This window comes from Lonchura striata, chromosome Z (assembly GCF_050655825.1).
Source record: "Lonchura striata isolate lonStrDom1 chromosome Z, ASM5065582v1, whole genome shotgun sequence".
NCBI classification, from domain to species: domain Eukaryota; kingdom Metazoa; phylum Chordata; class Aves; order Passeriformes; family Estrildidae; genus Lonchura; species Lonchura striata.
In genome coordinates, this window is record NC_140740.1 from 84,867,488 (window position 1) to 84,881,134 (window position 13,647).

Here is a 13,647-nt window from a genome sequence, read left to right on the forward strand (position 1 = left end):
GTTTTTACTGCTCTACTTTTCCCACAGCAGCCACTTCTAATGTTTCAACACTTCCATATTTTATGGTGACATCCACCGTGGATGCCTGGTTCTCTTTCACAAAAACCAGGTCCATTTTGTAAAAATATTTTATACAAATATAATAATTCATTGTTTTGATCTTCTGTGTTTGGTTCCTGGAACACTATCCAGTCTTTCTTTGTGGCATCATTTGGCCATATTGAACACAATCGGTTCTGCGTTTTGATTCTTGTGCCTTGCACAGCAGAACACCACCCGGATGATAAGGGGATTATTTATTTAAATAAAAAGTGTTATGTGTAGTAGATATAATTCGTGCCGTTTCTAGTATGATATATGTGATATTTAATATTTGGAGTATACGCGTTTGTATTAGAAGTCCCCCTCCCACCCTCGCAGGCAAAACTTGGTGTATGTTGAAACCCGATTTTTAAATAAAAGGATGTGGCTCGGCCAAGAGATGGGCCATGTCTGGAGGGATACGGGGACATCATCGCGTGAACGACCCGAGATGGATATCACGGAAATCCTCGGGCAGATATGTGTGAATGCAGTGTTCAGTAAATTTCATCAAGGGATTCAACATCTCCGGACACTGAATTGTTCTTTCTCGTAACCAAAAAAGAAAATCTTATTAACCTATGGACTCTGAATGGAAGAAAAGACTGAATGCTGAAATCTTGGCCTCAGGCGGAATTTTCCCTATAAAAACTGCTTGTGCCAGGATGGAGGTGTGTGGGCATAGAGAAAAACCTCTGCTGAGGCTGATCTCTTTGTTGCACACCCAGGGCCGACCCCGGGCTCGGTGCTGCTCTAGACAGAATTTGATTGCAAAATAAATATTTTATTTTTTCATTTTAATTCGGCTGGACAAATTTTCATTTATAACAAACGCGCGGTTAAACTGCGACGGCAGGCGCACGGCAGGGAGCTGCAGGCAAAGCCGGCCCGGCAGCATCCCCCCGCCGCGGCCCGGGCCCGGTGCCGCCGCCGCGTCCGCCCGGTGCCGCGGCTCGCTGCCGCCGGTCCCGAGCCCGCCCGCCATCCCCGGCGTGAGGCGGGCCCGTGCGGCGAGGAGGCGGCGCCGCGGGCCCGGCAGACGAGGAGGAAGCGAGCGCGGAGGCGGCGGGGGGTGGCCGGGGCTGCCTCGCCGGAAAGCTCCGGAGCAGCTCGGGAGCCGCGGGCAGGGGGCACGGAGTGAGCCCGTCCCGGGAGCATGCGGCGGCAGGAGGAGGAGTGAGGAGCCGCGGCAGCGCCTCCGCGGAGAGCTGCGGGAGGAAGATGGAGCCCTTTCCCAGCGGTGAGTGCCAGCGGTGCGGGACGGGGCCGCGGGGCCTCGCGGCGGAGGAGCTGCGTGCCCACAGGAAAGCGAGAGCCTTCGTCGTCTTGCTGCCCCCGCAGTCCGCGGCTTGAAAATTGTCTGAGGTTAATTAGGGCTAGCTGGCTGGCAGGCAGAGGTGAGAGGAGCTCCCTCGCTTTCTCGGCGCTGTTGCGCTTCTCGCTGCCCGGCTCGCCGAGGCCCGTGTACGCCAGGTGTAAAGTCGCCCTGCGTGGCCCCGCTGCAGGAGCCTTGTAGGTGTCTGCAGTTCCAAAGCCGTCATAATTCTGATGGGAAGTAGGAACCAGACCCGCTGCTCGTGGCGTTTTCCTGACCGGGGCATTATACCCCCCGCCTCCCCACCCCACCCCGAGCGAAAGGAGAAATAAAATACAGAAGTGTCAGCGGTGTACGAAATAAGTGTTTTCAGGGTGTTCATGAAAGCCAGAAAGCTTTCAGAGCTGCCCGTGCATTGACAGAAGTGCTTGAAATACCGAGGTGGTTGCATATGCTTAGAGATAAGCTGGCATCGTGATACAGCCGTGTGTGTGTGTGCATCCTTGGCTTGTGCCTGAAATAAGCCATGAAAAGTCTGTGTTGCTTCTGCCTCTACTAATAGAATTCTGCAGAGAAGGAAATGAAGTTCTCAGATCAAAGTGAAACTGAAGCGTGTTTGGTTAGATTCACGACCATGGCCAAATATGGAATTAGACAGTGGGTAAAACAACAGCCTTCCGGCTGAAAACGCAGCACTTTTGTTACAGGTGGGATTTGGTCTGTTGAATGACAAGCATGTTGGATAGCCATTGCTAAAATACCAGGTAGAGTTTGCTGTGTCGTATTTTGACTACACACAGTGACCTGCCAAGTCAGAGGCAGGTTTTTTTCTGTATTTAGGTCTTTTCTGTATTTATGTCAATTTTTTAAAATGTCAAATCCATTAAAAAAACCCCCCATACACTAAAAAATAAATTTTCTGTCTCATGGCAAGGGGATTGCCACTGGATGATCTTTAAGGTTCCATCTAATCCATTCTATAGTTCTATAAACCATGTTATGAATCTATAAATATATCCTCATTGCCATGCATTTCCCTGTTCTCAAGCACATGAAATATCTCCTATGATTTGATGCTGCTGTTTAGAATCTTAAAGAAACTTAAGGTCATGAGCTCTGGGCATATTTTGGTGGCATAGCTAGCAGGAGAGACTTTTTCCCTCTTTTTTTTTTCCCCCTCTTTGTATTGTCATGCTAAAATTACAGTTTGTACAAGCAGTTGATGTTTTGGCTCTCTAGATAATCCTGGCCTGAGTAAAAGGTCTTTCAGCTACAGCCTATTTCAGTCACAGGGTTGTATTCTGCATTCGTGTATGCATTGTAAAAAGAGCTTGTGTTTAAGAGTAATGCAGTTTGGGGGAGAATTTTATTTTGAAGTCATCTTGCTAAGGCCATTCCTTTTGAAAGAGATGAAATGTTTTAAAGGCCTGTTTGACATAATGCTATTGCTGCACTGCGTAACAAAACATTTCAAAAATGCTGCTCCATGCAACTGGAAGAAATGGACCTGTGTGCCTTAGCGTGTAGCTTAAGGTACCAAGAAGCAATATTCATGCACTAAGCTTCCTGATTTTGTTTCCTGAAATGAAAACCCTGCAGATGGTGGTAAGACTGGAAGAAAATTTGGAGCTGAAATTGGTAAGTTTCCTCCTGAAAGCTGGCTCTGCTGGAATGGACACCACAGAGAATCTGCGAATATTAGAGCAAAAATGTTGCTCCTTAATTCTGATGCTCTCGAGGCATGTTTGGTGCTCAATGGCAGCTGCAAAAATCTGAAGTGAAGAGGGTGCTTACATTATTGGCTTTTTGAATAGAATTTTCATTTTCATGCCTGGTGGTCTGGAACCTGTGGGCATAATATTTTTTCAGATAAACTGTGTTTTTGTTTTGTCTTACACAATACTTATGAGTTCTGTTTGTGAGTCTATGTTGACTTCCTGTGCAAAGTGCTGTTTAAATTCAGAAGAAAGCATGCCTATCACAGGAAGTGTACAATATTTTACTTGTAGATCACTCAGTTCTTTGGGGTTTTTACCCTTGTAAAACATGGGGAGGAGGGAGCAGACTGGATCTGAAGATTTTGCAAAAAAGCATTTTAGTTGGATTCAATACTCTGATGCCCACTGGGCAAACTATCAGTGAGGCAATTTCTTTTTTTTCTTTATGGAAGTTGAGCTGTGTCAGAATGGGTGTGTATCTTAAAATAGACTTTAAGGCAGCAAATGCACTAAAGTGGATATAAATTCCAGCATTTCTTGTTCAGTATTTGGTTGGAATTTTTTTTCTTAAATAAAGGGAAAAAACACAGCCCTAATGCATTTGAAAAGTGAAAGAAATCCTTATTATCCTTTCTTTAAAATCCTAGTGGGTATGCTGAACTCATTACTGTTTGAAGAGCTTCTCCAGTGAAAATGCTCTAATAAATTTAATTTTTTTTAAATTTCTTCTCTCATCCCTGTACTGTAAATTTAGTTTTGAAGCTCTTTGACAAGATCTAGGCTGTGTCTTCCTCCTTGCCTAGGAATTTAGGTGGAGATGATGTATGAGGTCTGTAGCTCTGGAAGAACAGTTAATTGCATATTTATTTTTAGCGCCTGGAATAGTTGAGTTAATCATAGAATATCTCAAGTTGAAAGGGAACTATAAGGATTGTTAAGTCCAACTCCCTGATGCTCTCAGGACTACCTAAAACTAAACCATATAACTAAGAGGGGCATATAGAAATTCTGTGATCTCTGGCAGGCTTGATGCCATAACCACATCTCTGTTTCAGTGACCAACCACCTTCTCATTGAAGAATATTTTCCTGATGTCCCATCTGCAGTTCTTGAAAGTTATGAGTGCTACAAAGTAGTAAATGTTCTAGAAATGGTTATTGGTAGGATTTTTTTTTTTTAGATTGATTCCTCTATTTTGCTTGACTGTTCTTAATTTGAGATTTTTCCCTGAGAATGAATAATCAAAGTTTGATTAAAAGTTCATGGAAGTCTTCCTTATAATTGTTGCACATAATCTTTTCCCCCTAAATTGTATGGTCTCCCATTCCTTTGAATTCTGCTCTGAATCAATGGGCAGAATTTATTTATTTTGACTAGTCATTTGTTACCTAAACAGTTTCAATAAAATTGAAAGAAAGAAAACAAACAAACAAAAAAACCCCAAAGAACAACAACAAACAAACAACAAAAAAAAACAACAACCAAAAAACCTGAAAGAAGTGAAATACAGATTAAAGGGAATACGTAATGTAATGTTGGACATCAGTACAAATTATTTTGCTAGTATTTAGCTTATTTTTAGATTGTATGTGTTTCTGAAAGGTCATTTAATAATTTCCTATTTAATACATTAAATATGTCACTTCTCTACTTGACACAGAAAAAAGAGGTAGAAGTGAGCTATTACAGAGATTTTCATTTAAGACAGGTGACATGCATGAACTTGAAACTGTAGATGGGATAACTTGAAAGGATCTGAAGTGCAAATAACACTCACTTTCACTAACATTCCTGAGTTATTTTTATCCTTTTCATACACAACACATATAATCTTTGATATTAATTACATGACTAAATTGATGAACAAAATAAAGACTGTCATGGATAGAAGTGAGGGGTTTTTGGAAAGTACAAATAAACCAAGTTAGGTAATGTTCTTGACAAAATTAAAATGTCATTTGCAAAGTATAGTTATTTCAGGTAGTTCCTGTCAATTCTAAAATGTTTTTGTTCTTCGTGTTAATTTTGTTCAGTACAGAAGTATATTGGAGATTGCAGGAGCATGTTCTTGTGTGCATAGCTTTAATTCTATTTGGGACAGCAGGCAATGCCTTGACTGCCAATGTTTTACAATGTTGTGCTATGGAGCAGAAGGGTTCCTTAAACTGTTACTCAGTCCTAAACAACAGACTGAGTGGTTTTTCTTTTTTTTTTTTCTTTTTTTTTTTTTTTGTATAGTGGTAGATGGAAAACATCAAAGAGGTCTGTTTTTAATGTCTTTTTTTTCTGCCCTGTGTTTTGCCTCTTCCATCAGTTATTACTGGAAAAAAATACTTACTTGATCTGTTCCCGAGTGTGAGTTCTATGTTGTCCAAGCACATTGTGCTGGGTCATAGTTTTCAACAAGGCCATGTTGTAGTATCTGTGCTTGTGTTCCTGTGTCAGCTCAGCTGAACAGGAACCTTTTTTTCAATGTATTGGGTATGTGTTTGATTTTACTGCTTTGCTGTGAACTCCCTGCCATGCAATGGATGTTCAGAAGGGGAATTCAGTAACTTAAAGAATGTCTGAAGATGAGAGTGTAGGTGCTCACTATTGATCATTTGTTAGTGTTTTTCCACTAAGCAGTTGGTCTTCACTTGCAGAATGAAACTGTGGAGTATCTGCGTGTTTACTTCATAAGTAAAAAATGATGAAAGCTAACCTCAGTATCTGCCTGTAAAAGTGTTCCATGATTGTCTTCTCATCTTTTTTGGGAAGATGATGTAAAGTTGAGCAAACATGTTTCACATTGCCAGGGCTGTGTGAATGTGTGCTACACAAAGCCCTGGAACGACTGCCATAGAAAAATAGTAGAAACAAATAAAAGCAAGGATAAAACCACCTCTGTTTGTTTCACTAGTCAGAATACTTTTTTCATATTAGACAGGCATTGGTGTAACAATTACATACAAAGAAGCTGAATTTATCTTTATTTAATGCATCCTCTGATTAAAGCAGTGCTGAAACTCAAGTTTCTCATATTTTACTCAGTGATGTAAGAAAGTTCAGTGAATTTACAGTTCTCCTGCACAATTTTTTTTTCATTAAGGATGAAAGGAAGGATTGTGTAGCAGAGCAGAAACATTAAGTTTTCTTTATGATTGGGAGCAGTGTTATTCTTTTGTCTGCCAGAGAAATATATGCATGGCAACTGCTGCTTAGACTTCTGTCCAGGAGTATCTTAAAATAAGATCATATTAACTTCTAAAATAAACCAGAATCTTGTGTGGTCTGGGTTTTAATTGCCTCAAAGTATTTTAAAGAGTACATATAATACCTTCTGAAGTTGTGTTTTGATTACTTGTGATACTGCTTGAAATAGTGGAAGTACATTAACCTTTAATAATCACAAAAAGATTGTGTGCCTTCTTGCCCATAGAAAGGTGGATACTCCTGAAGGATATTTGGAGTAAGGAGGGGAGGGAAGATGCCTGGAAAACTCATCTGGCTGATCATAGAGACGGGAATTTCAGGGTAATACGGCGTGTTGGGTTCTGCGCAGTTTGTGTCCCTAGGGCACAGCTGACACTTCAGTGCTTCATGAGTGTTGTCTTAAAATAGATGTTCAAGGAAGACCTCAGAGCCCAGCTCTTCTCCTGGATTATTCAGGGCGTGCAGTAGTCTATTGAAGCAGAGGTCTTCTTTACTACATCAGGTGGAGAGTGAAGAAGTGGAATCCTGATTCCACTGAACCACGAGATGCTTTTAATCAGCTGTTTGTTCATGTGGAAATAAGGTGAGTTTTGATTTTGGGATTTGTTTTTTTATTGCAATCAAAACTCTCACTAAGATGTTTGGAGGAGTGTTTCGTAACTAAGCATAACTGTGTGCAGAGAGCTTCCCCTTGGTTGTAATTGCTCTGACATTGAAGGAATATATTTTGTTAAGTGGAGTTCTTGTGTAAAAATACTTCTACCACAGTGCCATTGGCTTTTATGGAGAATTGATTGTGTTCAAAACTAAGAATGTGCCTAATTCACCCTAATTCACCTACTATTTTAGGGCCTAATAGTGATTTTTATTTAAGCCTTTCTTTTGTATAGAAACTGACATTAGTAGAACCACATTTACTGGTTTTCATGCATGAAAAACAAAAGTTCTGGACTTCAGCAAGACTTGTGTTAGTGGGAGACCAAAATGCTTTGGTATGCTTTAGAGGCCTCATACTTCTGACTTGTAAACCATTATAAGAGAACAACAAGCAGTAGGTTTTTAGAAAGTGGGCCTGTGAAAACAACATGTATAAACTGTCAGTTGCTGTCAAAACCTGTGCTTTTTATCATTGATGGAGATATTAATGATGCTTTAGTGTCTCTTTTGGAACAAATGAATAATCAAAAATGTCTTGTTATATTATGAGACTGAAAAAAATGCAGATAGATGTATTTTTGCTCTGTTAAGATGATATAAAACTTACCCTGTCAGGAGTCATAGGCAGTAACCTCTAGACATTGTTGTGCCTTGCTTTCTGTGAACTGAGCTACCAGTTAGGGAGCAGTGAACACGTAATGTGTGCTTGCGACCTGTTTGGTATGGTTTGAGTTGTCATGTGGGTATTCAGTAACTGTAGTAAGCCAGAAGGCATATTGGGTTGCCTCTGTGGGGAGTGAGTGTTCAAGACAGGAGGATATGATTCCATTAATTTATTGCTAAAAGCAAACATGAGAATGAAAAGATTCAGCAAGCATCAGTTTGTATATAGTACGTCAGGTTCTATACCTGTTAGATGTTTCAGAAAACTCTCAAAAAAAATTTTTTTTTCAGAACAACTGGAACCAGCAGAGAGATGTTTTGTATCCTCAGCTATGATGAACCTAGTGTTTATCAGACATGAAATTAATGGACAGGTGTTGTGAAGAGGATAGTCAGCAGTTCTGAATGTGGGAGTTGAGTAACTCAAGCAATCTGACACACAACTTCCTGTGTGTCTCTTCAGATTCAGGACCTTTTCGTTAGAACCCCTGTGGTTAAACATTTTATGTGATTTTAATTGCAAAACATGCCTTTGGTAAGACCAGAAGCAGGAAACTAAAACAACCATATTTTATAATTAAAGCCAGAAGCTTCTTTCCTGTACGTTTTTTGTTCAGCCAGTGGCTGTGGGTTGAACACTGCCTCAACCTTGTGGAAGGTTTTCCTTCTCAGTAGTAGCCAAAGAGGAAAGTGTCATTTAAAACTATTTCCTCTTTCCTTCCCTCCATTTCCCCTGCATTTTCTTATAGCAAACCTAACTGGTACCAGATGTAAACATGAAAATATATGGTTAAATGTGAACAGATGTGATATATATCTGTTGGATATCAAAATCCAGACTAACCTTGGTTTGGCTAGCTTTAAATTCTCCTCTTATTTCCTCTTAGGTCCCAATAAAAAATTATGACAAAAATAAGTTACAATTTTTTGCCAGTTGTATAGGTGGAGTATTCAGTAAATGATATACTCACTTTTTACCCTTCTATGATATTTTCTTTTTGTTGATAACAAAGAAGTGAAGATTTGAAAAGAAGTCTCCATAGTAGCCTGACTGTTTACAGTTAAATCTAACTGGTAAACGGTGAAACGTAATTGATCCATGTAGTTATTCAACCTGGGGTTCTGACAAAGAAAATGCAATGGTACTTTGGTTAAAAATCAGGAAGAGACTTTCAGAGAACCTTTTAGAAGCACCCAAGACTAATAAACACTGACTTCCTTGAAATTACACTCCATGCTCATGTTTCTTATGGCAACTTCAGATAAGAGGTGGTCTTAAAATACATAATCACATTGTTTTAATTTCCATTATACAGTAAATTAGCAGGGTTTTGTTCCAGTCTATGTGCAGAAGCTTGTCATTACAGTATTTATTTCACACACTCTTTCCAGTGGTTTGCTTTGTTTTTGTTAGCTGAGTAAAGGTTAAAACTGTTTCCATGCTGCAGATAGATGCAGGTTTGAAATTACACAAATGACATTGTGTACTGTCCTGCTTTAGTAAGAGTAAATAATTTTCCATGTAGAATTGAATTGTTTTCTTGCTCAGAAGGAAGTTAAAATGTATGGAATGATTAAGGAGACATGGTAGAGAAGAGGAATGATTAGGGAGACACGGTAGAGAAGAAGGAAATCTTTAGTAAGAGTCTTAGCTTAACTAATGTGTTTGTGGACATGGGCATTGTTTGCTGAACAAGCTTGTTGGAAAAGACAAGATAAGCTTTTCTTCATTCCCTCCAAACACAGAATTTTAATGGATGAGTTGGAGAAAGCCCAGGACATAACAGTGCAGGAAGTAATTCGCATTATAGAAGGAAGAGCTAAATTAATATGACAAGGAATAAAAACCATAAACAAACAAGTTCTTGATGCATGCTGAAAAGACTGTAAAATTAAAAGGCAGCCTTGTTAAAATAACTGCTTTCTTCAATTCAATAATTTTTAATGTCTGATGTGATGTATCTGTTGATACTTACCCACAAGAAGAAATAGTGTAATTCAATATTTAAGTGTTAATATAGGGATGTTAATCACTGCTTCTGCTAGAGACAATTTTGCAGAAAGTTTTGAAAATATGAAGATTTTTACTTGTTTTACTCTTTACTTATGCTTTACGTATACATTGTTCCAATAACAAAGTACAGTATCTTTCAGAAATTAGATTCCATAACTAAATCTTCAGGGTGTTTTTTTCTTTGCCTGTAAATTTGTGAACTCAAATTTGAGCATGTCTTTAATTGAAGGAGTTGTGCTTTTCTCCTGTAAGATCCATGCAGCCAATCTTCAGAGTTTTTGTGTCGAGTTCTGGGTCCAGAAGGGCCATGAGTAATTTGCTTTCATGAAGATTGTGAATAAATACAACTTTTTGCTTGACGATCCTCCTCACACTTGCTTTCGTCCACAGGAAGGAGGATAGAACTAGAAACATCACTGCTTGCCTGACCCATAAAAGCTTGAGGTTTTAGTTAGGATTTTGGATGGGTTTCCTGATGAACTCAGACATTTGGCATGTGACCATCAACAGCCTGTGCCAGTACATGCTTTCTGCAAGTGAATTTCTTTGTCCCAATGAGCAAGCAGGTGGCAGCAGGGGTTATTTACTGACCATGCTGTAAATCAGTTGTCTGTGAGGAAAAACAAAACTGTTATTCAACAAAACTTCTGTGGAGTGATATTTTAGAAGAACAGAAGAGCAATTTTAAAAATTAGTATTTGTTAGTTAAGTATTTTTTCTGCTTCAAAGGTTTGTTTTTTTTTTTAATTGCTTCCTCCCAAAATTTTGAGGCATTTCTTTACAAGCTGTGACCAGACAAGACGTATACAGTGACAGAGCAGGGAGAGCTGGCAATTAGAAAAGCTAAGTGAGTCTTCTATCATTGCATGGAAACCAAGGTAAGCAAGGAGGTAGTTAAGAGTTTGTGACTTTTGTAAGCTTTCAGAATAAGGAACTACACTAATTCCTGTGTTAATTGCTTCTGGAAATAGGCAAACATTCCTACTGTGAATCAGTGAACATAGTGTTCAGAGAAGTAGGAAGATCTTGCTCACATTTTAAATTATTTAATCTTCTGCTGTGTAGCAGCAGTTGGATGTCCAAAACTGTTATGAAAGGAGAAAAAGAACAAAGAGGAAGATGGAAATCAAAACAGTGTCTGTATTATCCTGAACACCGGTGTCTGGGAAAGGATGGTGGGATGTGCTGAGGGGGTGATGTACCTTCTGTTAGGGGAAGTGGTGGGTGGGGGAATAGGCCCAATAATGTTTAGAGGGATGTTTTGTCAGTTTTAACAGCTAGAAATACAGTATGGCATCAGCAAATAAATTGAGACGGCCAACAGATTGTGCAATTTTCTTAATTAGATCAGATTTATAGAATTTATAGCTAATATTAGAAGTCCTCATGCTAAGCATTTATCAAATCATAGACTCATTTAATTTGGAAAAGACCTTTAGGATCATGGATTACAACCATTAACCTAACACTGGCAAGTCCACCACTAAACCATGTTCCTTAGTGCCACATCCATGTGTCCTTACATACCTCCAAGGATGATGGCTCCATCACTTCTCTGGCCAGGCTCTTCCAAAGTTTGATAACCCTTTTGGTGAAGAAATTTTTCCTAACAGCCAATCTAAACCACACTTGGTGAACTTGAGGCCATTTCCCCTTGTCCTGTCATTTACTACCTGAGAGAATAGACCAACACCCACCTCACTAACCACCTTTGGAGAGAAACTAAGTAACTTTGAAAATTCCTATCCTGCTTAACTGTGGTTTGTGTTTTGATGTGTTTTTGGTTTTCTCCAGAATGTGTAATTCAAATGTAGTGTAAAAATGGGAATTTTCTATATTGTATGAGAACTGGCATGAAGTTAAGTTATTTAACTCAGCATTTTGGCTCTACATTTTTCCTTATTATCTGAAGTCACTTAGATTTAGAGTAATTTACCCATTGATAAAGTAAACCAAAAAGAAATATCCCAAACCAGATTTAACCAAATAAGAATTAAATTTCTGGATAGAAGACATTAAATCTATATACTGACCTCAGTTCCTTCATCATGAACATTCAGCAGTAACTTTAACCAAAGTTCTGCTTTGTTTTTATCCCTATGAAGAGAAACTGCTTACTGATCATAATTTTTTTTTCCAGAAGTAACAGCAACTGAGTGTTTAAGTTAACTTCTTTAGGTGTTTTGACCCTAAGCCCATACAGTAACTCACACTCTCTGAGAACTGGGTATAGAAATGCATAGATGAGGAAGTTGCATCTGAATTGTGGCTTTTGCTTTTCAACAAGAAATTAATTTTAGACTCCTGTTTGCTTGTTTCTTATTTCTTTTAAACAACCTACACTTTACCTATATTTGATGTATTTGAACTGCAGAAATCTTTATGAACACAGCCTGGGTATTTTCACACAAGTTTTAAATTGAACAGCTACAAAAGCAGAACAGCTGAAAAGTGGAAATCTTAGTGACAAATAATTTTCTGAGTATTTTTGTTGGTCTTCACTGGAGTTTACATATAATGAAATTGGGAAAATGGCTTTATGGGCCAGGAAAAAAGGATCCAGGAACACAAGACACTGCATGACTGTTTTGGGAGAAATTTGAGGACATCAAAACATCTGCTGCATAGAGGAGAGTGCAGATGAGATGCTGTTTTCACTTGGACTGCTGAAATTCAAAGTAATTAATCCCAGAAAAGGTCATTGGTGAACTATCAAGTGACACCTTTATCTCTTTTTTAAACCTCTGTTTTATAAAAAAGAAGAGTGGCCTATGTCTTTAAGAGCTGGTATCATTAGACAGCTATTGTTAAGCACAGGCTTTGATTTTATTTTTCTGTTGTCTGCATCAGTGATTTCAGAAATCAGACTGTCCATGCCTGTGTGAAAATAAGTTTATGGTACTTATTCTACAACTTCAAGACCTGTTGAGCCATTAGAAGCCTTTCGTGTTCAGTTAACTTTTGCTCAAACCTCTAAGTGCTGCTTCTGACTACCTACCACTGAAAGCATCTACTCTCACTGCAGCCTAACCTACAGGCCATACTAAATCTTTATGCCAAGGGTTGCCTTGGAGCAACTTACTCTAAATGCAGCTAAAATAAGAGCAAATATCTTTAGAGGAATTACCTCAATCCTAAAATAGATTAGATGGTTTGTAAACTAGGGAAAGCAATTTGGATGTTCTTTTTTATAGAATGCTGCTTGCTCAGACTGTCCAGAAGAGCATATCAACAAGCAATGAATGAAAAATTCTAAACTAAGTTAGTTCAAAAATAAATACCTCTTGGACAAAATCATATAGCAGTTCTCCTAACTGTTTATAAGCACAGGTCTGATCAACTGTTACTACCATTTCCTGCTAAATGTATAAAATGTCTGCTTTTTTTTTTTTTCCTCTATTTCAACACTTTTGTTCCTTTTTCTGTTTTTCTGTTTTAATCAATCTACAGCAACCACTGTGTGCTGATTTTGACTATGCTAATGTACACAATTCATCAAGGAAAAATAAGACACTAGATCACAGCAATTAACAGTTCATACAAAAGGCAAATTTAATCCTTAAAAAATGGTTGCTAGGTAGTAGCAGGAAACCTGCGGTGTTGGGAATAATTGCATGCTGGGCATGGAATATTGCTAGCAGATAAACTACAGAGACTTTCAAAGACTATCTGTAGCATTACCAATACTACTGAGTGTTTATTTTTCAGTGCATCTTTTTTTGTACATTGAAGACTTTTTCTTTGAGGTAGTTGAGTAATCAGTGAAATAGACAGAAGGTAGTGCTAAGGCATTGTAAAGGGTTGTGAGATGTGGCTTCATATTCATATTTTTTTGCTTTTTGTGGGGAATGGAATTGCATGTAAAGTCTGTCTGATCATCGGTGTTTTGCATGTCTGTGGCAACAATTGTATTGCACAACTCCAGTCTGGGTCCAGTCAGTACTGTATTCCTCCTGTTAAATTCTCTGATTGAGCAGAGATGGGAGGCAGTTCTGCTTCAGAAG

The 13,647-nt window shown here is 38.8% G+C and overlaps 1 protein-coding gene across 4 annotated transcripts in view; it reads left to right on the forward strand.

Annotated features, from left to right (window-relative positions):
- The first annotated feature begins 1,118 nt into the window (after positions 1–1,118).
- LNPEP (leucyl and cystinyl aminopeptidase) overlaps positions 1,119–13,647 on the forward strand; it is a 51,849-nt gene continuing 39,320 nt past the window's right edge. For 2 of the 4 annotated variants that reach the window (XM_021535523.4, XM_021535522.4), the window contains exon 1: positions 1,119–1,321. Coding sequence is in view for 1 of the 4 variants with exons in the window: in XM_021535522.4 (XP_021391197.3) it covers positions 1,303–1,321 (19 nt within the window). In the remaining 3 variants the exon portion in view is untranslated. Of the gene's footprint in view, positions 1,322–6,764; positions 6,893–13,647 lie in introns of those variants that run through there. The other 2 variants (XM_085567630.1, XM_021535524.4) reach the window with 2 other exon arrangements.